Consider the following 25,595-nt stretch of genomic DNA (forward strand, 5'->3'; position numbering starts at 1 on the left):
TGGGCTTGTAAAATCTTTGCTTTCAACCTCATTGTTCATTTAAATGCATTTAGTTGGTCATAAAAACATTTCCTTGCAATACAAACATTAAGGAAACTCATATGATGCAGTCATAGCTACTTTATCAATGCACATCTATTGGATTCTTAAGACATGCATTTAACCTGTTTCTTCAGTATATACAGCTGTGTAAACATGCTTATAAGTAATATAGCGCACAAGGAATAGATACTTAGTAATCATGTTTTTTTTTTTTTTTTTTTTTTTGCCCTGAGTGGAATGGATAAACATGTGCTTTTTAAAATTAATTACATTTGTAACGAATATTAAGGTTTATATGCATCAGGTATCAGGTCAAGACTAAAGATGTTCCAAGTCTGAAGTATTTGTGAACTAACAGCCAAAATTAAGGACACATTTGGTAGACTGGTAATGAAATGCTAGGCAGTTCCCTCTTCTAAAAATCTTAGAATCATATACTTTGAAATGATACATGCAAGAAATTTCCAACCGACAGCAGCAGAACCTGGCTTTATAAGGATTAGTCGAATGCGACATGCAGCAGCAATAATTACACACCATTTGTAATGGTTCACATTTTTATTTTTCCTCCGTCTGGTTTACACCATTCTTTTGATTAGTTACAAAACAATTGTTGAATTTAATTACAGTTTTACATAAGCTAAATCACCAGCTTTGAATGTTTGATTTCTATTATAATCTTTAGTTTAAAACCAGTTAATTCTGAAGTCCCCTAGAACACCTAGGCAATAATTTCAAGAGATTATTTCTGTTACTGTAGTTTCTTAGATTGATGGAAAAAATTAAAGCAGCAGAAACAATCTAGCGTTCACTTAAAAAGGTGTAAATGACGATGCTGATAGAGTGCAGGGGAACTCCAGGACCAGAGCTGAGGACTAAATCCTTTCCTGCTGTATCACGTCACACCATCACAGCTTGTAAATACTTCGGTACATGTAATTTTACATTTTTTACAACCCCATCTCAACATACAAAAATAGTTTTCTTGTTTAGATTACATTTTGGTAACACTTCAGAATACCTTGGGTTGCCAGTTTCCGCTCATAAATTCTTTCAAAGCTGCAACACAGATGAAGTAGTTAGTCACTGACCTGATGGCAAAGTGACATCTTTCATAAGTGACATGTTTTTAGAAAAGGTGTCCTCGAAAGAACGCCTTTAGGATTTTAACTATGGATAATCTTTTCTAAATGCGTATTAAGCAAACAGCAAAAAAGTTAAATTTGATATGAACCGTTTTCTCTGCTTACTTTGCACTATCAAAGTACAGTGCACTATAGCGTCCTTCGCAGTTTTTCATGCAACCTGCAACCTGTTAATCCCCACATCAATTTGTCACACTGTGTGCATTGCAGAGAACAGCTTACTCAAACGCTAAAAGCTTAGGCTTTCTAGGATGTAATGGCATCAGGAATTCTGTAGTATTTTTGGGGTTAAACAGTTTCCTTTGTTGTACAGAGACAGAAGTGTGGAATACTCGAAATAGCTTGTTTTGTAAAATTTGTAAACGAAAGGGAGAAAATCTTAAAACGTTAAATATTAAAAGTGGTGATGGTTATGTCCATTTCAGTTCAGTCATTTCTACCGCCGTTTTTACTGTGTCAAAGTACAATTTCAGAGATGCATTTTAGCCTGTTATATGGAGACTGATTCACAAATGTATTGAAAATGATGAAAGTCAGTGAGAAGTACCCAAAAATGTACTGGGTGGGAAAGTGCTTTGTGTCTGCATCAATGTGCATATGAGCTTTACGAAGAGATTTTCCTCTGTATGGTCTCTCTGTGTTGAAAAAGTGCATCTATTGTAACATTTAAAATGCTACTGCAGTTCACAAATTATCAGTATGTTTATACAGATCTAAGCATAAATATGGGCAGTAATTAACACACAGATCTCAGATGACTAGTCTGAATTCTTCAGTGAAGATGTCTACATTAGTAGGGTAGCAGTGACAACATTAGAGTCTACTCCACGTCAACGCTAAAAAAGGTGAGCTTGCTGCCATCTCTACTGGTACCTGGATGACTAAGTGATGAGTGAATGTTAAATGATTTCACTAAAAGCTACAGTAAAATAACTGTAAATGGACTCATACTACATTGAAGTGGTCCTGGTATTAAATACGATGGGAATTCTGTCCATCTCAAAAGTATTTAACAAACACACTGTAAACAGATCAACACTTGGCTATTTTTCTTTTACAAAGAAATCTATATAAGCTAAAATGTAACTATTATTTATGAAATTAAAGCGTATCAAGAAATGCATGCTTGCACTACTTTGCGAGTGCAACAGCGTACTGCATGACTATCTAAAGATGGATGCTAGGCAATAATGCTGAAACTGCTTAACGTGCGGTCATCAGTATTCAGACTTTGTGCTATATTTATTAAAGATGTCAGGGTTTAGACTTGGTGCTTCTACTGAACAATACTTTGCTTCATAAACATTAATCTCCACATACAAAATTAAGACAGCACAGGAGGTGAAACTTTAACAACAGTTACTAATTGCACTTTTTTTTATTTATGTAGTCCTTTCATTATGAGCATTAATGTTTTAAAAAAAAAAAAAAAGTAACTTTAATATATACCGGAGAAAATGTATGTCGGTTCCTTCATATCTCTGGTCAGAAAGAGTTCAGGCCCAAGTCAGTTTAATACGCTAAAAAATCATTTAAAAAAATTGACAGTTAACACGGTGCCGGAACATACACGAGATAATGTAGTGAACAAACACACGCACGCGCGCACACACACGTGTGCCCATCCATTATACACATATTTAATTTACATTAGCCAGAGACCCAACTACGCTTTCTAGAAGCGGCCTATACACTTGCGTACGTTCTTGCGGTACACAGCACCTCTCCCGGCAGCGTACCGCTTGTCACATTCTCTTCCCATATCGCCCGGAGAAATCCACGTCTGTCACAGTCATTTTTTCATCTCCATTCACACCTGTCACATAAAACAACTTCACACTACCATTCTCTCTCTCGCTCAGTGCTCTGCTGTCCTCCTCGCTCATTCATTCATTCATTCCATTCCGTGTTCTACTGCTGTCCCAAAGGGAGTGTGGAGGGTGGGGGTACAGGATGCAGTTTGGCACTGGAAGGCAAAACAGATGAGGAACAAGAGGAGGAGGAAGAGGAGGAGGAAGAGGAGGAGCAGGAGGAAAACACCCCTACTGCAGCACTACCGTCGGGGTGGGGGGCAGTCCCAGAGCCGGGGAGCACAGACACACAGGAAGCTTTCTGTGGAGAGGGCATCTGAGCGGGCAGCTGCGGAACCTGGGACTGGTTCTGCTTGGCCAAGGGGGGCAGCTGTAAATGCTGGGGCTGAGACAGTAACTGGGGCTGCATCTGTGGCTGACTCAGCGGGAGCGCGCTGTGTTGGAACTGGAGTGGGCTGAGTGCAGTCTGCTGCAGCTGCTGTAACTGCTGTAAGTGCTGAGGCTGTATGTGCAGTGAGTGATGGAGGTGTAGGCTTTGCTGCTGTTGCAGCTGCACAACGGGAGCTGTGTGCGTTTGTTGGTGCTGTCCCGTGGGTCGCTGTGTGTCTGCTGTCCCCACCCCGCTCCACAGAACCGGCACCCCTCCACCACCGTACTGAGGAGGAGAAACAGAAGATGGGGCAGCGGGAGCAGGGGCTGCTGGGAGATTCAGAGGAACTGCAGCAAACCAACCAGGGGTGGCAGTCTGTAAGAAAGACATGCAGAGTAACCCAACGGCAGAAAGAAAGGAAGCAAAACACACACATATAATATATATATATATATATGTATAAATGTATATAGTACACAGCATAAACCTCCAACTTAGCATCTTTCTGACTTAATCCAAAGAAAAAAGAAAACAGATCAGGGACCTGTTTCTTAGTGTAAAATGAATTCATTCACAGGCAAATAATCCATGCTTTACACTACTTTAATTAGCATGGGAATCTACCTCGGCCGGTTGGCTCCAACCTCCTAAATCCTGCACCTGCTGAATATGCTTAATCTGATTGAGCGAGGGCTTGGGGAGAACGGCACCCACAGTCTCTTTTGTCCAGTCGTCCACCAGCTTGTGCAAGTCATCGGTAAATGTGCTCTTCCTATTAGCCGAGCCCTGAGGCACGGAGCGCAGGTCTGATGGAAAACATTGAGGGGAGGGATCAGTTAATAACACATTAGTTTGGTACTCCTTCTGGGGGGGAAGAGGTGAAAAAAGAAAAAAAATAAAATCCAACAAAACTGATGTGGCTGGCAATCTTGTGCGAGGGTCAGTTCTGAGTTGTCATGGTAAAAATGGAGTGTGCCTGAATTTATGCTGTGTTAAAGTGGGCTGCTTTATTGTCCCTGTCCCTCTGTCTCACCCCTCGTAGTGGTCAGTGTAGTAGGGGGTGCTGGGGGACAGTAGGGGGGAAGTCTGTTTTCCTCTCCGCCTGAGAGACTGCTGGACTGTTGGTTTCCTGTGAAGGACAGAGTAAAGGTACATTAGTACATTTCCAAATGCGGTAAAAATATGACACGATGTTACACGGTGGGGTTAATAACCGCTGCAGCTCCTCACGTGCCCAAGACAGACGGAGAAAGGGGCGTCTGAGCCGAAGGCGTGCCGTTACCCGCATGCATCACTCCGTTGTTGTCCAGGTGAGAATGAGGTCGTGGGCGAAGCTTGGCTTTGGCGGGGCGGGGCCTGCGAGGAGACAGGGCAGGAGATGCGGCAGGAAGGAGAGGTGGGGTTCGAGGCAGAGGGAGGGGCAAAGGCGGACGATGGTCTCTGCTGGTGCGCAGCTGTCTGTAGAGCTCCTGGAGCTCTCGGTTCTGCTGGGCCTGGAGAGATACCACTTCCTTGATGTGTCTAAAGAGAAAATGACAGGAACACAAAGTTACAAAGAGGCCTTGTGAGGTGGTGATCGTGAAATGATCTGCGCGGGGCAAAGTCTCACTTCTCCCGCAATCGCTGTAGCTCCCTCCGCAGGTCCTCATCCTCCAGCTCGCTCTCGTCGTCGTCGTCATCGCTGCTGCCAGGGGGCGAGGGGCAGTAACCCCTGGTTGGAAGGGGAGGGACAGGGCCCCTTTTCCTCTTCTCCTCGCCTTCTTTTACCTGGCCCCTCCTTTTTTCTCCCTCATCGTCAGGCGACACAGGCGAGCTATCAGTCTGCCTGTCCTCTTTCTGGGCTTCTGGTAGAGTCACAGAGAAGCGCCCCACCTTCCTGTGGACCCCATCTGTGGCCTTCTGGGCTGAAGGATTTTCCGGCAGCTGAGTTACAGGGGTCACCTGGGGAGAGCCGGACCGCGTTTGCATCTGCCCTTGGCGTACTTTGCACCTGGGAGACTGGAATTTTTGTACCTTTAACAGATTACCTGGAAACGTCCCATGCAAGACGAAGGCTGGACATGGGTGGCGATCTCACTCTCATTTTTCAGATTCTGACAGCTGGAGCTGCCTTCTGAGTGAGATGGGGATTGAGGAGAAAGGGCAGGGGCAGAGACAAACACACACAGACACACAATAACCCAAATTTTACATGTAGGAAAGCAGACAGAAAAACACCGACACGGAAAGACAGAGGAAGACGGATGCGAACAGCAGACGAAACAAACACACGTACGGAAATGTACAGAAACCAACAAATGGGGGAAAAAAACCAAAGACGAGGAGTCAGACACACAAAAGAAAACAGAGACACAAAAAATAAAGTTAGACCACTACTGCTACATCTTTCATGTTCAAAAAAATAAACAATTTTCATCCTCATTACTTATAAGTGCACATGCACCGACACAAATGCGTGCCTTTATATTCCATATGTTACACAGTATTTTAAGTGACAATAACAATACCAGTACATGCTGAAAACAACAAAAAAGCTACAAAGACAGTGGGAGACAGCTGAGTTTTTTTTTTTTTTTTTTAAAAAATATATGGGATTTGTTAAAGACACCATTTATGAACAAGTCTCCATATTCAGTGTATCCCATTTCCCCCATCCCCATTCACACTCCCTTTCACACGCAGTACCCTAAACATCAGGCACCAAACAATAGCATCATACAGTGCAAATCATGCAATAAAAACTGACAGTGATTTGGTTCATGGTGTCGGATGTTCAGGAAAAAAACTGGACATATATTTATGTGCACACGTGTATATACAGATATATCACTGACATGTTGCATTAGATTCTTGGGTTCAGCTGCAGAAATCAACACTGTATCAAAAGCATTGATATATCTTTATATACACAAATACATATATATTCTAGAAAATGTAGACAGGTTGCGGACAAAAAATGTGAACACCAACATAATGCTATCGATAAGCATCGGGCCAGGTGTAACGATGGCACAGACACAAAGAGTGCGGAGCTGTTCTGCGTGTTTGGAGCACAATTCATTCTTTGGGATGTTCTGAACTGCATGCTTTTTCATGCATACAAATGTGCCACAAGAGCGTCCCGCAAAGGGCGGGCGCAAGACGAGCCGTTTCCTCCCTGTGCACCTCAGGCCAGTGGGGACAACATGGGACAACGTGGACCGAAAGGCTGTAATTCTTAATGACGCCCCTTTCCGGAGGCGAGTCGCCCTGCATGGCAGGACTGGGGTCTTGCTCAGGTCTGTAACACACTGCACTACTTCCACTTAGTCTTCCATGGTCAGCTGAGAACCAGGCCTCGGGGGAACTACCACCCCTCAGCTTGTTTCACACCTTGAACAAGGAAACGGCAGAGAACGACTCCTCGCTAGGGCCCAATACACCTGATGCTGCGTGGCCAGGAAATGGTACCTCACCCTGTAAAGCTCCCTGTATGTAGACGGACCATTATGTGGAACACGAGATGCCACGACACGCTCCTCCTGCAGAGCGAACAGTTTCTCTGCTTTTGTCCTGCTCTGCCAAAGTTCATAGCCAAGTATCTTTTTATATTACTTTACCTCACGGTTACAACAATCATTTTACAAATACTTCAAACGCCGCGTATTTCCACAGTCTTTGTGACTTAAAGTAATTTCTTGGATCTAGAACATGAAGTAATCTGAAATTTTTATGTAATTTTCTGTTGTGCTTGATGTTTCCATTCTTTGTCCACCTTTTGTACATATATAGTAAATATATACACACACACACTACACATAACCATATATATTCACTGTAATTCCCAAATGTACAATGTGTTTTATTCTAAGCATTAAATAAATTTAAAAAAAAAAAAAATCACTTATGCATGCACACAAATGCTGAAAACATAAATGATAAATTTAATCATGACAAAATCCTACCCAGGTGGAAAGAACAGGATATTTACTAAAGAATACTGCCAACTACACTTATGCACGGTGAAATGGCCAGCTCCAATCAACGTATGCCTGTTCGTGAGAATTATCCATGTCCTGCATGGCTGACAATGACCAAGTCACGATACATTTCGACAAAGCACAGTAAACCACATGAATATTGACTATATGAAAATGATCGATTATAACCTCTATATGGGGGGGGGGGGGGGGGGGGGTAATCATCACCCTACACGAAAGTGCATTCAACTAGCATTAAGAATCTGTGAAAACAATGTGATTTCCACATTATGCGCAGTAATGTTTAAAACGACGCACTGAACGGAACTATGTCAATAACACCATCTATAAGAGTGCAACAGAAACAAAGTGTGTGTCCAGCTCTTCTGGTTCCCCCTTTAGCATTTACCACATGCACAGGTTAACTGGGATGCTGGTGGCAAGGGTGATGCTGCGCTGCACTGCGCTGCGCTTGTGTGTGAATAGCAAGCGGCTGCCAGGACTGGGGAAATGTGAGAAATGTGAGAGAAGGCTGCAGGTTCACATCGGGGGGGTTGGGGGTGGGCGCTGTACACAGCACTCTGGACAGTGAACTTCTCTGCATGGAGGTGTGACAACACTTCATGCCTTCATCCTACATACTCTGTTCTACACTCCCCTCTGTTCTTGCTCCTGGGTGGGTGGCCCATGCAAAAAGAAAACAAAAAACAAACAAAAACTACAAAATAATGTTAATATGCAGCACTGTAATAATACTGTAACCAATATAGGAGAGCGAAATTAAACAGTATGTATTAAGTGGTTACATTAAAATGCACACCTACACAGTATCATCACTACAAGCTATAACTACTGGTATTACTGTAGAGTTCTGTTAAAAGGGCAACTAATGAAAATGCTATGAACAAAAACAAGAGCTAATGCAGTCATTAGCAACTACGCAGACTAATTTTACACAGATCTGCCTATTTGCTCGGACATCACGTGCCCCACACCCCATTCTCTCTCTCTTTCTCTCTGCGGACGCTACCTTGCTGGACTCTGGGCTTCTTGAACAAGCTGGCGGAGTGGCGCAGTTTGCACGCCCAGCTTTTGAATTTGCGAGTCCAGGATTTCTTGCTAACGGGATTTCTGATACTAGGACATGTCAGGTTTAGGCCAAAATATCCACCTCCTGGGTTGTGCTGCTGCTGTCCCGGTCTGAGGGGAAGTGGGTGCTGGCTGGAGGGCCACACTGCATCTCCAGGGGTGCTGGCTTCAGAGAGAGGGGGGGCAGTCTGGGGAGGTAGAGGGGAACACAGGGGCAAAGTGGGGTACAATAGGTAAGAGTCAATGAAACAAACACGTACCCTCAGGGCTGTAGCAGGAAATTAAGAGATCGATCAATACAAAAATACCAGTTGTTATACACCCAGTTCCACTTTCACGAAGACATTCAGCATGCACGCAGCGGACATGTGCACAAAAGTCCTCCACATACCGGTAAACACGGCTGCAGTCAGCACTCACACACACTCAGATATACTGTGCGTATAGACTTTAATATCTTTCTTGAGTCTTTTGGCTTTGAGACACAACGAACAAGAGGGAAAAGTCAAAATACTGCTTTGCAAACAGCAGCGAGAGCGCACAACCAACATTCACAACATGTACGAGTCACACGGTCACATTCTCAGAGCCCACTTACACACACTGTGGGCTCAGCAGGTGGTGGCACATCTGCAGCCACATCCTCCTGCAGGGGCAAGAGGACAGAGCAAGGGGGGGAGGCTGAGGACAGGGACCCCACAGGCTGCTGCTCCACTGGTCCCGGAACAGCCGCGGAGGAAACGGGACCAATGTCAGGAGGGGCCTCCTCTCCTTGCTGCCCTTCCATATCAGGGGAGGTGGAGGAGGAGCGGGAAGTGGAAGAAGAGGAGGTGGAGGAGGAGGAGTGCGGAGAGGTGTCAGAGGAAGAGGCCGGAGGCGGGAGGGAAGGGTGGAGCGGGTGCGGCTCAGTCGGCTCCTCCCCTTCGGCCAACGTTGAGACTGCTGTGACAGAAGGGGCAACACTGGAAGACACCGCAGCGCCCCCTGTCAGTGCTGCCCCGCTACTGCTCTCCTGATACAGCAGGTTCCTCAACTTCTCATCCAGGGTTCTGATGCGGTTGTCCACAAACTCGATTTTGGGGGGGCCCTCGCTGTCCGACTCCGCCACAGAAGAGGGCTGGGCTGGGGAGGGAGTCAAGGTCTGGGAGAAGGCTGGTACGGGGGGCTCTGAGGCTCCAGCTGGTCCTGGAGGAGGCTGGGAGGTATCTGAAGCAGGGGGCAGGGCGGCTGGGTGACCAGACGTGTTCTCGGTGCCAGCACTGGCTCCCAGTGCTGCCTGCTCTGTCTCAGCCTGCAGCGCCGCCTGCTGCTCTTGGGACTGTCGCGGGGGCTGCTGCTGGAGTGTTTGCTGCTGCTCTGGAGGCTGCACTCCTTGCTTTTCTTGGTGCTGTGGGACCAAGTGTGTTACAGGCTGCTGTTGCTGCTGCTGCTGCAACATCTGCGGCAGCGGCAGGTCTAGGGAGCGCTGCTGAGGGAGCTGAACCTGAGGCAGTTGCACCAACTGTGCTGCCTGCTGCTGATGCAGCGCTTGGGAGTGCTGTGCAAACTCCTGCTGCTCCTTCTGCACCTGCTCCATGTGGGACTGTTGCTGTGGCAGGAGAATTTGCTGCTGTGTGGACTGCTGCTGTGGCATCCCGTTTTTGGGGTCTCTTCCTTGATGTGGCTGCAACTCCACCTGCACGTGAAACCCAGCCTGTGGCTGCAATCCTGGCTGCGACTGCAGCTGCTGAAATGACTGCTGCAGCTTTTGGAGCTGCTCTCGGTGCACATGCTCCTGTAACGTCTGTTGATGCAGCTGCTGCTGTTGTATCTGCTCGAGGCTGAGCTGTGGGAGTGTTTGCTGCAGCTGCTGTTGCTGCACCTGCTCGCGGTACAGCTGATGCATTGCCTGCTGCAGCTCATGCGAGTGCACGGAGGGGGGTTGCTCCTGCACTTGTTCTGCCGAATGCGAGGGCCTCTCTGCTGGCTGACCCGCTTGCGCCCTCCTCTCCATTTGCTGCGGCTGTGCCTGTGAGGAGAAGTCCGGCCGCCCCCCCCCTTGCACAGGCTGCTCCGGCTGCCCCGATGTCTGCAGCAACAGTTGCTCTCTCTCCCTCATGCTCATGGGAAGTTCAGACATGGCACTAGGAGCAAACTCCTCTGAGGTCGACGACTTGCCAGCGCCCACCGCAGAGGCAGGCCCCGAAGCAAAAGCAGCTACAGAGGCGGAAGGAACGGAAGCAGGACAAGGGGTAGGAACAAAGCTTGAGAAACTAGCATTAGGATCTGGGGTTAAATGGGAAGAGGCAGCTCTTGTGGTTAGGCCTGCTGATGCTGAGGTGTAAGTAAGTAAATCAGCACCTCCTGCGGCAAGTGGAGCACAAGCAACTGCACTAGAAAGAGGAGACACTGAAGATGCTACGGAGTCAGAGGCAGCAGTGTCCGAGTCTGGGGCAGCCGGGGCAACTGTTGCTGGGGCTGACATAGAGGCAGGAGCAGAAGCAGTGGAAACAGGGGCAGCGGAAGCAGAAATGGAGGAGCAGGGAATGGCAGCAACACCGCTGAAAGAGCCCGACCTCTGTGGTCCATCATCTACAAAAACAACAAACACTGCCTTGAAACATCAGCCTTCATCATTATGACAATTAATGTTAGACCAAAGCAGAGTTAATTAACCGTACACAATTAAAAGATAAATACAGGAAATACATACCTCTCTCAGCATGGGTTCCATCCATGGGTTGTGATATCAGAGTGTCTCCAGCAGGGGGCGGAGTCGATGCTCCCTGATTAGAATGTGAATCGCGGTGACGAATTGTCTGGTTGATAAAGAATCGCCAGCGCCCCACAGGAGAAGACTGGGGCACTGAGTCCACTGAGAGACAAATTTTATAAGCATTGTAATTAGATGAGTAAAAAAGGGTGGGCAAGACTGGTCTGGGTGACAGACAACCAAAATAATGCAATACTCACTACTTGTGGATGCAGGGGTCGTGACGTGCAACTGCTCCATTGATCCGGTCTAAAAGGAAGCAAAAGTAAAGGCCATGTGCAGAGGTGGGTAGCATCGTTTCATATTTACTCTTACCTGTACTTAAGTAAATTCCTGTACAAACGCTACTTTTCGCATTAGTTTTTGGCATCATTACTTCTTCCAGTTACTCAAGTGCATTCGTAAAGAAAAAATGTAATTCTACACTACATTTGTGAACATTATATGTTTCATGGATTTCACTGGCTATTTACTGTCAGCTGTAAGTCAGAGTCACTTACGGTGAGATACTAAGATCTCTTTACTATAAGCTCACTCCTTTTCTCAATTTCATTCAATAGCAGTGAGATCAATCAGAGCTCAGCGTTGACCAATCAGAGCTCAGTGCTGAGTTTCATCCCACCTTGACTAACAACCTAGTTTATTCCCGCAGAAGAAAATTAACTCCGAGGGGGAAAAAATGTGAGTTGAAATATGTTCAATATTTTAAGAATAAGTTTTTTTTACCCATGCTGTGAAAACTGAATTGTATAGGAGTTAAAACTGGTCTTTATTATATTCTGAGTTATCCAGCAAGTCACTCCTATTTTATTAATGTGATTGTATGAATTGACAAACAGCATTCTGCATGTGAGCTCTTATAAATGTTTTAAAACTGTAAAATTAGGAAAATACCTAATTTTATTTAAATACAGATAAAGTATTACTAGTCTGAAGTATTATAACAACAAGTGGAGAGCTGTTAGCGAGGGATTGGAATATGTTAATTAAATTTTCCCTGCAAACTAGTGTGTAAAATAAGACAGTGTGAGAGGGATTGAGTGTGTGTGTTTGCTCTGCCAAAGACTTGTGTCCCATCCAGGGTGTTCACAACCTTCCACCCTATGCTTCTAGGACAGACTCAAAACCTCTGCATCCCAGCACAGGCTAAGCAGCTATCAACACTTACAATAACTAGCAGACTGATCTTTTATTTGTTTTGTATTTATTTTATAAATCTGACATTTTATTTTATTGACACAAAACATTTAATTTATTCAACTCTTACTGATATATTTTTTCCATCAGTTAACCTGTATCTAGGATGCTAATTCTGCTCGTGATTAGAACATTTAAAATTTAATTTGAAGAACAGTAACTCTGAGTATTTTTTTAACCTGATACTTGAGTACTTTTACTTGAGTATTTTAGAGGAGCAGTACTTTTTTTTAGTTTTTGACTACTCTTCCCAGCTCTGCTTACATCCTGTAGAGTTAGGAAGTAAAAGAAAAGGGCTGTGCAGGACCTGAGGCCTTAGCAGAAATCCAGCAACCAGGTACAGTACAGCCCCTTCTTCCTCTACACGGCTAAAATTCTACAAGGCGACATGTTCGACAGGGATCTTGGTCCAGGCCAATGCAACGGCATCACTCCATTAACACAGACCAGTGGTATATTCACCCAGTTACTGTTATGCTATTACTAGTTAGCTGATTGCAACAACTTTTGTCCAAGGCAAATTATAACATGAGATGATCAAATGTGGTCATTTGTACAGTAACATATTTTTTGTGTGTCAACTCAGGGTGAGTACCTTATACAGCAGCAGTGATAAGTGATTTTCAGATGGCAAAACTACAACCCTAACCACTGTGCTACTGGCTGGATTCCTCAGCTTTCCATCTCAACCCAAAAACGCTCCACGATGAACTTCTTCCGTAGGCGACCGAAGCAGTGAATTAGAGTACTGACAGTTTATATGAATGTGCAGATGTGACGCACAGACCTGAGATTGAGTTTGAAGGATTTCAAGAGCTTGTTTGACAATTGTCCTCAATTCCCCCACAAACTTTTCTTTTTCTGTCTCCAGAACAAAATCCTCCTCCACCTGCATGGAAGAAATCCATGTAACAGAGGATGACAACCCCTTTCGCACAAATAATAATGGGCATTATTAGAGTGACGGTTCTGTGTTTGTTACTCGTTGGAGCAGTTTGCCTCACCATGTAATCTGCAATGTCCTCAGGGGCATCGCCCTCAATGTCAAACTTGAAAGTGACCATCTTGTTACTGTGGGTCTCCAGCTGACATTCTACCATGTTGTCCCCGCTGCTGGAGACCTGGTGTGAGACAAGGGAAAATGGATGCAACATCCCACCTATTTAGATGAAAGAGCTGTAATAATCACAATGCACTAACATTCTATTTTTAGAGTGCTCCTCCTCCTCATCATAGCTGCAAGTAGCACAATGTCCTGCGTAATTCAGAAACAATGCTTCTCATTATAGGGGGTGTGGTGGCGCAGTGGGTTGGCCCACGGTCCTGCTCTCCAGTGGGTCTGGGGTTCGAGTCCCGCTTGGGGTGCCTTGCGATGGACTGGCGTCCCGTTCTGGGTGTGTCCCCTCCCTCTCCGGGCCTTACGCCCTGTGTTACCAGGTTGGCTCTGGTTCCCCGCGACCCCATATGGGACAAGCGGTTCTGAAAATGTGTGTGTGTGGTAACCTCTCATCATCAAAACAAACCATGTAACCTTTGGACTACATACATGTGCTGTGAGTCCCTCCTGTAAAGATAATTTCTCAGTGAGCATCTCTTTGCAAAAATGCTGACAATTTCTCTCCAACATATTTTGAATAAATCATTATATTTGTTGTTTAGCTGATGCTTTTCCACCAAGGAAACTTACAATGTTAAGTTATTTATCCAACAAGATAATTTTTTTTTTTACTGGAGCAATTTAATTTTACCTTGCACAAGGGTATTACAGCTAGAGGCTGGAATTGAACCTGCAGCCTTTGGGTCTAAAGGGAGCAGCGCTAACCACTACGCTACCAGCTGTCCCTCATGTATTATTGGAACTCAGAACTACATATAAAAGTGAAACTATTAAAAAAATTCCCAAATAACATACAGAGTCGCACAAATACCTGGAGCATGCTCAGTTGGAAGTGCGTGGCCTTGTCAGCTCTCTGACACGAGGACCGCCTCTGTGATTTAACACGCTCCAGCTTCCCATTGGCTAACTGGAGATGAGACTCATCCCCATTGGCTGGCGCAGAACTAAGAACGATGAAATGAGATTACATTTACGTTTATTAATTTAGCAGACGCTTTTCTTCAAAGCGACGCACATCTCAGAAATACGATTTGTGCAAAGAGACATAGTTGCAGACATGGGACTCTTAAGTAAACGTAGTTACTTTCCACTTGATGCTCCTATGCTCATCGCTCGAGTAGGTGCATAAAACGCAGGATAGATGAATCCTGATAGCCTTCCTACAATTTTTTTTCATTTTATTAATAAGGTACACAAACATTCACATACAATGCCGGAGTAGCGGCTGTGTAAAAGATGACATTCTGTTCTGCTATAGTCCCTTTATACTGCTGAAGTCCACAAAATTCACTTCACCGACAGGTGGACCAGCTAGTCCGCTGCTGCAGAAACAAAACCTTTTTCAGTACAATTTGGTTTTTCAAATAAAAACATCAATATCTCATTGCAACGGTTTCTTGCTCTTCTGTTACGGCTCAGATCGTTGAAGTTGCTCAATTCTTCTACGTCAACCCATTCGTGCAACGTCATCAGCAGAAGTATTAACGTGAACAATACCTGGGCTGTGCCTGTCTGTCTGCGGCAGCTTGGCTTTGAGCCTCCTGGAGGGTGACAAAAAAAAAAAAAAAAAAAAAACAAAACACAAACACAAGGAAACACCGACACACACAACACAGGGCCACAAAGACACAAAAACACCGCACAGTTAGTTTGTGCCAATTAATGTCTAAAAGGAACAACGAGGCACGAACAATATGACGGTTACAGGTCTATGTAACATCCGAATAACTAAAATTGTACAAGGGAAACTAAGACGCCGAGAAAATAATAATTACATGTATAAATCGGGAGAGCGATTAAATGATTTTTCCTTTAATCAAAACAAGAGTTAGTTGGACAATAACAAATATTCGTTTCGCTTATAAAACGAGGTGGTAGCTGACTGTCGGCTAACACTGCGGTAAAGGGTTTTGTGGATTTACATGCACTAGATGAGAGCGCGCGCACTCAGTCACGTGAGCAAAGGCGCAGTGACAAAGTGCAGGCGCTCCTGTAGTATGCCGTGGGTGCGACGGGCTCCGTTTCCAGTGCATGCGACAGTGCAGTGTCAGGTTGCGTGCACTTCTGTACCTGAGCGATGACCAGCAAGGTGGGGTCACACTCTGGCAGCGAGGGCAAGTTAGAGCCAACTGACTGGAAAGCAGTGACAGGAGGGGGGGAGTTGGGGGCAACGCCTGACGTCCCGGGCTGGGCTAATGGCGCTTCAGGCATGGGAGGTTGGTCCAAGACAGGCTCAGTACCGGAGAGGGAGGAGGAGGAGGCGGTGGCAAGGAGGAGGGATGAAGAGTGAGAGAGACTGGGGGGCACCTGTGGAGAGAACTGTGGCTCACTGTTGCCCGCAGGAGCATCGGGGTGCGTCTGCGTGTGCGAGTGCGTGTGCATCTGGGACTGCGTCTGAGTGTGCGTGTGCGCTTGCATCTGCGTGCACGTCTGCGTGTGCGTGTGTGCGGGTAGAGAGCCTGGCGTTTGACGCTGGGGGGAAGGAGGTGAGCCTGTAGCGACTCCGCTGTACAAGGAGGGGCTCATACAGGAGGGCTGAGACATCTGAGCTGGTGGAACTGAGGACATTTGATGAAGACCAGTTTGGGGATGACAGGGCAACTGATTATGGTCTTGGGAAACTAGAGTCTGCTGTGGGGGTAGTAGTGAGGCCTGGGCAGGAACTGGGGCATGCAGCTGAGGTGGTGGCTGTGTGGCTGGGACTACAGATGGATGTTGGGGCTGTACTCCTGGCTGGGTTTGGACCTGTGTCTGTCCACCTTGCTGCAGGTGTTTCGGGGTTGAGGGCGAAGACGAGGGCGCTACAGTAGTGGCAACAGCAGAGAAAGGAGTCTCCATTGCTCCTTGGGACAGCATCGTCTGCTGATACTGCAGCAAGGTTTCCTGCAGTGGTCCTGTGAGCTGCACGTGGTCCTGCTGCAGTTGGCCCGTCTGTAAGAGCTGCTGTGTGGGCTGCAAGCCTTGCGTGTATGGGGTTGACTGCAAGGCAGCTGAGACCTGTGGCTGCAGCTGAGGCTGCATATGGACCGCCATTTGAACTTGGGTCATTCCTAAGGCTTGGGACTGGACCTGACCATGGACGAGAGCCTGATGCTGGGCTTGCGGCTGGATCTGAGCCGGACTCTGCGGCAAGGTTTGGCCTTGTGGTTGAAGGCAAGTCTGACTTTGAATGAGTGACACGTGGCACGGGGCCTGCACTTGTGCTGCAATTTGACTTTGCGATGGGACCTGACCCTGGACTAGCACAGGAACAACAGTCTGGCCGGAGGCTACGGCCTGAGGCTGGACCAAATGCTGTATCGGTGCCTGGGTCAGTACTGCCGATTGAATTTGGGGGTTTGGACAAAGTTGGGTTTGCGTCTGGCTCTGCTGTGGTACCAGTGGCCGAATTTGGCCCAGGATCTGACCTGGGACCGAAACCTGGGCCTGGGCCTGAAACTGACTTTGAGGCTGAATCGCAGCTTGTCCTTGGTTGGTGGCCTGAGCCTGAAGCGGCACTGAGATATGACTCTGGACCAGGGGACTAGAGTGCACCTGACTCTTGACTGGGAAATGGGTTTGGGACTGGAGCGAGGCCTGGGACTGAAGCTGGGGCTGCTGAATGGGATCCTGCGCAGATGTCTGACCTTGGCCTGAGGTCTGAGCAGAGATCTGTGACATTTCTGCATGGGCTTGGACAAGAATGGGCAACTGGGGTTCAGCCAAAGACCTCATCTGCTGCGGCTGGGAAAGATAAGCTTGCTGCTGTTGCAATAAAGCTTGTTGTTGCCTCTGCTGAACCTCCATCTGTTGCTGTGTCAGCATTGCTTGGGGATGCTGTAGTAAGGTTGCTTGCTGCTGCACTGAAAAATGAGACTGCTGTTGATCCAGCTGTTGTGCTTGAGTTGGAACTTGCTTTTCACATGCTTTTTGCATTAATGCTACTTCTGGATTTTCTCTCGGTTGTGGATGTGTCATTGGCACCCCACTTGGATCCTGTTGTACCACGGTGAGTTGTTGCAGCTGCTGCTCCATCTTTTGCAACGCAGGCTGCGCTTCCACCTGTTTTTGTTGCAACGCAGCCTGCTGTTGCTCCACATGTTGCAGTGTTTGCAGTGCAGCTTGTTGCTGCTGCTCCACGGGCGGTGGCGGTTGCTGCTGTAACATAACCGGAGGATGCTGCGAGAGCTGCATCTGCTGCTGTAATAAAACGCTCTGATGATCCGTCTGCTGCTGCGCTTGCTGTTGTATTGAAACCTGTTGTGGTTCAACGTGTTGTTGCTGTAACAAAGGCTGTTGCTGCTCTGCTGGTTGATGCAACATCAGTGGCTGTGTCTGCAAACACTGTGGCTGAATGACATTTTTCTGCTGATCCGCCTGCTGCTGACGTACATAGAACTGCTGCTGTTCCACTTTGTGCTGTTGCACTAAAGCTTGCTGCTGCTGCTCGGACTGCTGTTCCTGGTAAACCTGCTGCTGTTGCTCGGCTTGTTGCAGGTTCGCCAACACCTTGGGACTCTGATGTGGGGCCACAGCCGTATATGTCTGCTGTAACGCACCCGTGTGTGGCTGCATGTCAAACTGTGGCTGCTGGACCCCTGCTGCTGCTTGTAGCAAAGGTGGTTTTGTCGGTTGTTCTAGTAGCGTCTGAGACTGTTGAATCAAGCTTGCTTGTTGCTGCTGCGGCGGCGGCTCTGGAACCAAACCGGCATTCTGAATCACATTAACTTGCTGTTGCTGCTGAACCAAATTCATATGCTGCTGCTGCAACAGTGAAGGGTGCTGCTGCTCCATTTGAAGCTGCTGCAGTACGGACGCTTGCTGCTCCATCACAATCGGCTGCTGCGGTTGTACCAGCATTTGCTGGTACCCTGCAGAAGGCGGGGCTTGCTGGGGTAAAAGGCTGCTCATCGGTTCCGGTTGTTGCAAGGAGAGGACATTTGGCTGTGATTGTTGTGAAAGCGAAGCAGTACCTCCTACACCTCCCTGCGGCAAATACGAGTGCTCGCTGTGCTCCCCAATGGGAGCTGCGAGATGGACATTAACAGGGCCTTGAGGTGAGGCTGCAGGGAGGTAAGGCTGCGAGGGTGCAACTAAGGCATGGGAAGGTGCAGTGTCCCCTGACTGGAGGGGTACTGCTCGTGATCCATCTGTATTGTAGGACTGAAAGGATGATGGAGGAAATGGTGTATTGGGTTTGGAAGGTGAATCAATGGGCAAAGCAGAAAGTTAAAAGAAAAATGGCAAGGGCAGAGGTGGGAAGGAAGAGATAGACAACAAGAAAGATTTAGGAGGAGAAAACAGCAAGAGCAGCATTAGTGTAAGGCAGTAATCATCACAGGGACAAACAGTATTTCAGACTGTTACTTAATTTGCGACGTTCTGCTTTACAATTAGGTCGCAGCTGGAAAGGTCACAACTACAGTACAGGGCGGGAAAAACAAATCAATTCATTCTGAACTAACAGCTTGTCTTTGTGTAAACTAAGGCCACCTAACAAGGCTGGTTGGGTTAACTTCTTGTAAGAAGGGCACTGCGGTAAGCTAGAGAACAAGTGATCATTAACAAGAGGTACACTGGCGAACACATTCCGTGCCAAAAACACCTTTAGCGTTGCAATTTTTGCATGCGAATGAAGCAATTCGAAGACTTGGTGTCGGCAGACTCATGTCAAGCTAAGACTGCGCACCTCGAAGTGAGAAATGGTGCAGCCATTACAGTAAACAAAACTGAACACAGTAGTGGTTCACACATTTAACTGTAGTTGTCAATTTTCCGCCTTTAACATATTCCAAAGTCTTCTTCGTGCTTATACTGCAAAACACAAAGAATCTTAATCTGTATTTCTTTCGGGTCCTTGTCAAACACGTCCCGCAAAACACACAGATGGCTGATGACAGTGACGAGGGGAGACCCCGTGACACACATGATGCACTGCAAGTGGAGAAAAGACTCACCAGGGGATACTGCTGCTGCTCTCCGGGAGATGGCTGCGTTGCCATAGCAACCGGCTGAGTCAAGCTCTGACCCACCGGAATGGTTGGAGGAGCTGCGCTCTGGACGAGGGGCGAGTTGGAAATGCCGGTAGTTTGAGCAACAGGTGCATGAGGGACCCCTCCGCTGTGCCCCAACGGCAGAATTTGAGACTGTGACATGCCACCTGTAGTTTGTACACCCTGACGAGGAAGAAGAGTAGCTTTAAAAAGAAGCAAAAAGGCTCTAAATGGAAGAATAAATCTAATGACAACATAAAAATAACAGGTGATCATCAAAACCCACTTAAAATTCATAATAATCGCACAACGCAGGGCAATTAAAATGTATGAAGAGCCCAATAAAGTCAAAGCATCTCTCCTCACACATAACCTGTGCTTTATGACACCTTGAACCGGGAAGGCGGCGGCGCTGGAACACACTGTCATTTAGACCTGGAACACACTGTGACACACACAAAGGGCGGTGGTCATGTGCTTGGGTGTGCAGGTTGCGGCAGCGACTCACGGGAGCAGCGGCCGCAGCAGCAGCCGCAGCAGCAGCCGCAGCAGAAGCTGCGGGAGCAGTGGCAGTAGCAGCGTGGTATCCTGACTGAGTGTGAGCGTAGGGATGCCCAGGCTTCAGCGTGGACTCCCCTGGCTGAGGGAACACTTGGTTCTGCCCGCTTGCTGCCGATTCACAGCAGACGGCAGAGATAACCTCCCCCTCTATGGAAGAAACACAGTGACATCGAAGGCAACGCATCAGTCATAAGCCTGTTTTGCTAGTTGTGACTAGTTTTCTTCACTTCGCACTTTTTTCGCTCCTGCATTTTGTCCAAAGCCTGTGCATGTGCATCTTTCCCAATTAACAGGAAGAAGAAGGTACCTGTCAGGCCACTGGCCGTGACACCGTGCATCTGCTGCTGTCTGGCATGCTGGTCCACTTCCGGCAGCTCTTCTGCCTCCGCCGGTGCCCCGCCCCCCAGGGCCGCCCCGGCTGTCCCTGCAGGACCCAGTGAAGTCGTGCAGGAGGGGTGCAAGTAGGGGTAAGTGGCTGGGGTGAAGGAGTCCCTTCTGTCCTCCGCGCCAAGCTGCAGCTGCTGCTGGCGCCTCTCGCGGGACTTCTTGATAAGAGTGACTCTGTCCCGGATGGACTTTCCAACTACCTTGGCATCGCTTTCGTGGAAGAATCCAGACTTCACCTGAGGCAGTGAGAGGGAGGTGGGATGAGGTGGCTCAACCACTCTTGGGTGTTCTTTCCCATCATTCTGAAATGATTTCTCAATTCACACCAAAAAACACCCTCAAAGCCTCTGCAGCCTCTTCCCTCACCATCTCCAGGGCCACCTCCTCAGCACTGTCGTTCTCCAGGTCGTAGGTGAACTCGATCGCCTCGTTGTCCTTGTGCTTCCCCTTCAGCTTCTTGGGCTCCTCCACCCAGATGCGTAGCGCCAGACAATCCTGTAGGCCTGTGTCCTCTTCGGCCAGCTCCACACGAACCCCGGTGTCCTCCCCAAAAAAAGCGTGCGTCAGCAGGTCCCGGATGGACAGCCTGCAAAGGGATTTTGAACGATGAGTGATCGATCACCGACCGCAAGTCCTTTGACTTTCGAGAAACCCGCTCACTTCCCATCGTTTCTTATGAGTGCTCACCTCTGGCTCTTGTTCTGTCGAATACAGCCCTCGATGATCTCCTTAATCTCAGGGTCACTCACTTTGTCAAAGCTGGCGGGTTTAATGCCCTAATAAAGAAAGGGACGAGCAAGTAACATGCGAGAAACATCCACAGCCTGCGCGGACCCACAGTCACCATGGAGACACAGCACAGGCAACATGTGAGAGAGGTCTACAGACGTACAGGAAGAGAAAGAAGGGCCCAAACAGCCACAAGTGCACACTTACACTGGTGACTTTGCGGTAGATCTGAGCAGCGTTCTGGCACTCGGAATATGGGTATTCCGAGGTGGCCATCTCCAGCATGCACATGCCGAAGGCATAGACGTCCACAGACTCGTCGTAGTGCTCCTCATACATCTCTGGAGCCATGAACTCTGGGGTGCCTGGCCAGCAGAGAGGGAACAGCTGCTAAGATCCCAGCTGCAGTCACTGGTAGCACATTTAACCACGTAATCTTTCGCAAAACACATGGCTCGCACAGCCCCTGTTGCTGGGATTCTCACAAAACTCTAGTATTCCTGTAATGGAAACTGTAGGTGTTTTAACTCTGCACCAGTCAGAGCGCCGCTTGAGAAGCGGAGAAGTTCCAGCTACAAACCCGGTCCTTACATGTTCCTGGAAGGGATGTCAATGTGACACCATAGTGCTTTCAGTAAAAAGACACGGCCTGATGTGACAGGACAGACGAGTTGTGCCAAGGACAACATTTATTTCAGCTGCTTTGAGAACATTTTAATTTCAAACCAACCATTATGAGTCTATATTCTCAAACAATGGCACTATTTTAAAAACGTGCTCTCAACGGTAAAAGGAGAAACGTGGAAGAGGAGAACGAGCGAGACAGGAGAGGTCGCCCGACTGTGCTCGCAGAAATTCTATCCAGAGTCCTGTATTACTGTAAGGGATGCTCCTGTCATGCCCTACCTATGACGCTCTTGGCAAAGGAGGTCCTCATCAGGGTGGCCAGGCCCAGGTCCCCAATCTTGACGGAGCCGGTGGGGCCTGTGATAAAAATGTTGTCGCACTTGAGGTCACGGTGGATGATGGGCGGTGTGCGGGTGTGCAGGAAGTGCAGCCCCTTCAGGATCTGCCTGCACCAGCTGCGCAGCACCTTGGGTTTCATCACCTTGAAGCGCTTCAGGTAGCTGAGGCCAGGAAACATTGGGGACATGAGAATGGTCACGGCTCGTACAAGAGGCTGCGGCAAGAGCTGTTGAACAGGACAAATCAAAAGGCAGTCATGATGCAACAGGATGTTCTATAATGTTAAATATACTACACTGACTCCAAAAGTACAAAGACGCAACATGTTACTTTTTGTTTACTTATAAACAGCATTCTCTACAGCTATTTTCCAAAATTTTCAATTGCAGATGTCTGTAAAACACAAGCAACATGTTACATAAATGCAGTTCAACTCTATTCCACAATGGTTACTGCTTGTGTCCAGTAATTCAGAAGTGTTGGCGATCAGCAAGAAGATGACCGGCGCAAAACGCGTTTATGGGATGAACTGGTCAACATCCAGAGCTGAAATGGATTTTGAAATGTGCTTTTAAATTTCAGTCAGTTAAATTTAGTTTCAGCATAGCTCAAAGGTAATAAACACATTAAAGTTTTACGTAGTATTTTTATTTACTATAACACATATCCACAATGTTTACAGAAGCTAATCAAGGAATACCTGTATTATTAAGCCTTTATTAATTGCTAATTAAAAGACTTCCGGTCCCAACTTTGTCTATAAGCTGAAGAGCTGGTGTAGTAAAGAAAGACATTTAAAATGTGATTATGTAAAAGACGTGTAAAAATACCGGGATGATGTGCCCTTCATTCATTCGACAACAGAGCCAAAGTCTAATTCATGCTGAAAATTCAGGTTAAAGGATCTGAACTGAGTGCTTTCAGTGAGGAATAGTTTGGATGATTAAATCCACCCTTTGCTGCATTGCACCATCATGTGTACCTGCATCTAAGCAGAGTGTACAGAGTGACACACCCGTGGGTGTCCATTCCTAAGCACAGCTGGTAAATGTAGTCAGTGCAGCTATTGATTTTTCTCCGTCCGATACTGATGGCCAGTAAAAAGAAGTGCTGAACTCAAGGCGATGTCCTGGCACATTCACCACGTCTCCTCATTCATTCTTTTTATAGCAAACGGATCAGCGGGAGCCCTCCTGCATCGACGCTGAGCTCCATATACTGTGCAAGCAAACAAATGGAGAAGAAGCAATTTTTTGCACAGTGCTGTACATTCCACAGAAATATGTACTGTGATGCTGTCAAGTGCGCACGCACACACACACGCACACACACAACGTTGGCTGAAATCGCTTGTCCCGAGCGGGGCCGCGGCAAGCCAGAGCTTAACCCGGCAACACAGGGGGCACGGCTGAAGGGGGAGGGCACACACCCAGGATGAGACGCCGGTCTGTCACAAGGCACCCCAGACCCGCCAGAGAGCAGGAACGGGGCAAGCCCGCTGCACCGCCGTGCCCCCCTTGCTGTCAAGTAAATTACCAAATTTGCACAAAATGGACATAATGGTTCCGCGTGTACACTGTGGAGCCAGATAACGTGCTGTGACCACAATGCGAGCCGTTACGTTTTCAGCGTTCCCGAGGTCATGAGCTCCGTGACCAGGACAATGCACTTCTTGCCCCGCAGCACGGACTCCCAGGAGTCGTAGAAGCGCACGATGTTGGGGTGCTGGAGCCCCTTGAGCATCTCTGCCTCTTCCTTGAAGCGCTGCTGCTCCGCCTTGGTTAGCTTGCGATCCTGCGGTACAAAGAGACGCGTCACACACTGAACCTGCAGTCTGTGTTTCCCTCACCAGCACATTACACACATAATTATACACACATTTCACAAAAGTAATGACTTGTATGGTCTTCCAGAAGTCTTTAAAATGCCTTATCTCCTAGCTGCGGAATCAAATCAATCAAGTCCATTTTTGCTATTTAGCAAAATTGATACAACAATTAGATAGCACTGTAGGTTTGTGTTACATACAGCACAGTGGAGGCACATCTTGCGAGTATTTCATTTACGCTGTCTCAGCTTTGCATGGACAAAATCAGTTTAAAAAAATAAAAAATAAAAGACAAAAATGTCTTTATGGACATAAGAGACACACAGCACACCTAGTAAGCTCCATCAGCACAGTCCCGGGGGACACATGGTACCCTCAGATACTCCCAGCAGCAGGAACTGACTGAAAATGTTTTTTTTTTTTTCCTGTTTAAAACCGTTTACATACATAGATTAATTTAGCACAACCGAGATTTATATATATTAATATCTTAATATACTTATAAAACATATTATAAGTCAGATAGAACTGTGGTTAGAGCTGCTACCTTTAAACCCAAAGGTCACAGGTTTAAGTCTCATCTCCAGCTGTAGTACCCTTGAGCAGGTACTTCTCCTAAACCGCTCCAGTAAAACTGCCCAGCTGTATAATAGGTAAATAATTGTATGTAGACTAACACTGTAAATCATTTTGAAGAAAAGCATCAGCTAAATAAAAGGATGTTTACATGGTCGCAGGATGTTTCTACATTTTCTGTATCACGTTACATATCCCATGATGTTTTATATTTATTACTATGTCATGATTATACCATTGATAAGGTTTATATGGCGAAGCGGTAACACGTGATTTTTCCCTGTAGGCGCTGTGCCCCCCGCCGCCGCCGCCCCCCCCGCTTCATGTGACCGTCGACGGCACTATCGCCAATACTGCACACTGACCACCAGGGGGCGCAAGCACATTATGGCCGTTATTCAGATCTTTATCGGTCACTCAATAGAAAACTGTCTGTTTCCAAGACGCAAACTACCGCTGCATCTGCCCACGGTGAATGCCCGAGCCAATAAAAACCTCCCTCACTGACGGAGGGCTCATGGGGAAGCCAATCAAATGAGCCGAAGTAAGCTGTAGGCAAATAAGGGTGATCCACGCGCACGCGCACAGCGGTGCGCAACGAAGTACCAAGTAAATGTAATTAATGCGATTGTCGCGCTTGTGTGTAACATGTCGCAGCGCACGAAATTAAATAACCGTGAGCCAGTTCTCTCACTGTATTAAAGAACTGCCGTTACCGCAATACATATGTTAGACATTAAACAAGGAATAGTGAACCAATTTTTTCCATATATGTAGGTTTTTACGACGTGTGTACGTGTACGTGTGTACACTCTCTCTCTGTTCCTCCCTCGACTCGCCTTGAAAACCACGCGAGTGGTCGCTAGATCAGGTTTGACTCGGCACCTGGTATACATGCGTGTCCGTGTACATACGTTACGTTTACGTTACTTTGTCAGATGCTTTTCTCCAAAGCGACTTCCAATGAACTCTATGTAGTGTTACCAGCCCACATACCTTATTCACTAAGGTGACTTACACTGCTAGTACAGTACTGTACACTACTTGCAATGGGTCACTCATCCATACATCAGTGGAACACACACACCCTCTCT

The 25,595-nt window shown here is 47.1% G+C and overlaps 1 protein-coding gene across 7 annotated transcripts in view; it reads right to left on the reverse strand.

Moving 5' to 3' along the window:
* Positions 1–585: 585 nt before the first annotated feature.
* wnk3 (WNK lysine deficient protein kinase 3) overlaps positions 586–25,595 on the reverse strand; it is a 45,586-nt gene continuing 20,576 nt past the window's right edge. For 2 of the 7 annotated variants that reach the window (XM_029246508.1, XM_029246509.1), the window contains exons 3-25: positions 23,719–23,891; positions 22,038–22,258; positions 21,339–21,496; positions 21,090–21,178; positions 20,769–20,988; positions 20,323–20,638; positions 19,963–20,162; positions 19,419–19,637; positions 15,553–18,624; positions 14,980–15,023; positions 14,294–14,426; positions 13,370–13,486; positions 13,153–13,254; positions 11,369–11,417; positions 11,109–11,270; positions 9,015–10,987; positions 8,358–8,604; positions 5,396–5,481; positions 4,978–5,309; positions 4,651–4,889; positions 4,402–4,497; positions 3,993–4,174; positions 586–3,743 (exon numbers count right to left, since the gene is read on the reverse strand). In XM_029246508.1, coding sequence (XP_029102341.1) covers positions 3,099–3,743; positions 3,993–4,174; positions 4,402–4,497; positions 4,651–4,889; positions 4,978–5,309; positions 5,396–5,481; positions 8,358–8,604; positions 9,015–10,987; positions 11,109–11,270; positions 11,369–11,417; positions 13,153–13,254; positions 13,370–13,486; positions 14,294–14,426; positions 14,980–15,023; positions 15,553–18,624; positions 19,419–19,637; positions 19,963–20,162; positions 20,323–20,638; positions 20,769–20,988; positions 21,090–21,178; positions 21,339–21,496; positions 22,038–22,258; positions 23,719–23,891 — 9,075 coding nt within the window. In that variant the 3' untranslated portion in view covers positions 586–3,098. The remainder of the gene's footprint in view (positions 3,744–3,992; positions 4,175–4,401; positions 4,498–4,650; positions 4,890–4,977; positions 5,310–5,395; positions 5,482–8,357; positions 8,605–9,014; positions 10,988–11,108; positions 11,271–11,368; positions 11,418–13,152; positions 13,255–13,369; positions 13,487–14,293; positions 14,427–14,979; positions 15,024–15,552; positions 18,625–19,418; positions 19,638–19,962; positions 20,163–20,322; positions 20,639–20,768; positions 20,989–21,089; positions 21,179–21,338; positions 21,497–22,037; positions 22,259–23,718; positions 23,892–25,595) is intronic. The other 5 variants (XM_029246511.1, XM_029246513.1, XM_029246512.1 and 2 more) reach the window with 5 other exon arrangements.

Source organism: Scleropages formosus, chromosome 19 (genome assembly GCF_900964775.1).
Source record: "Scleropages formosus chromosome 19, fSclFor1.1, whole genome shotgun sequence".
NCBI lineage: Eukaryota > Metazoa > Chordata > Actinopteri > Osteoglossiformes > Osteoglossidae > Scleropages > Scleropages formosus.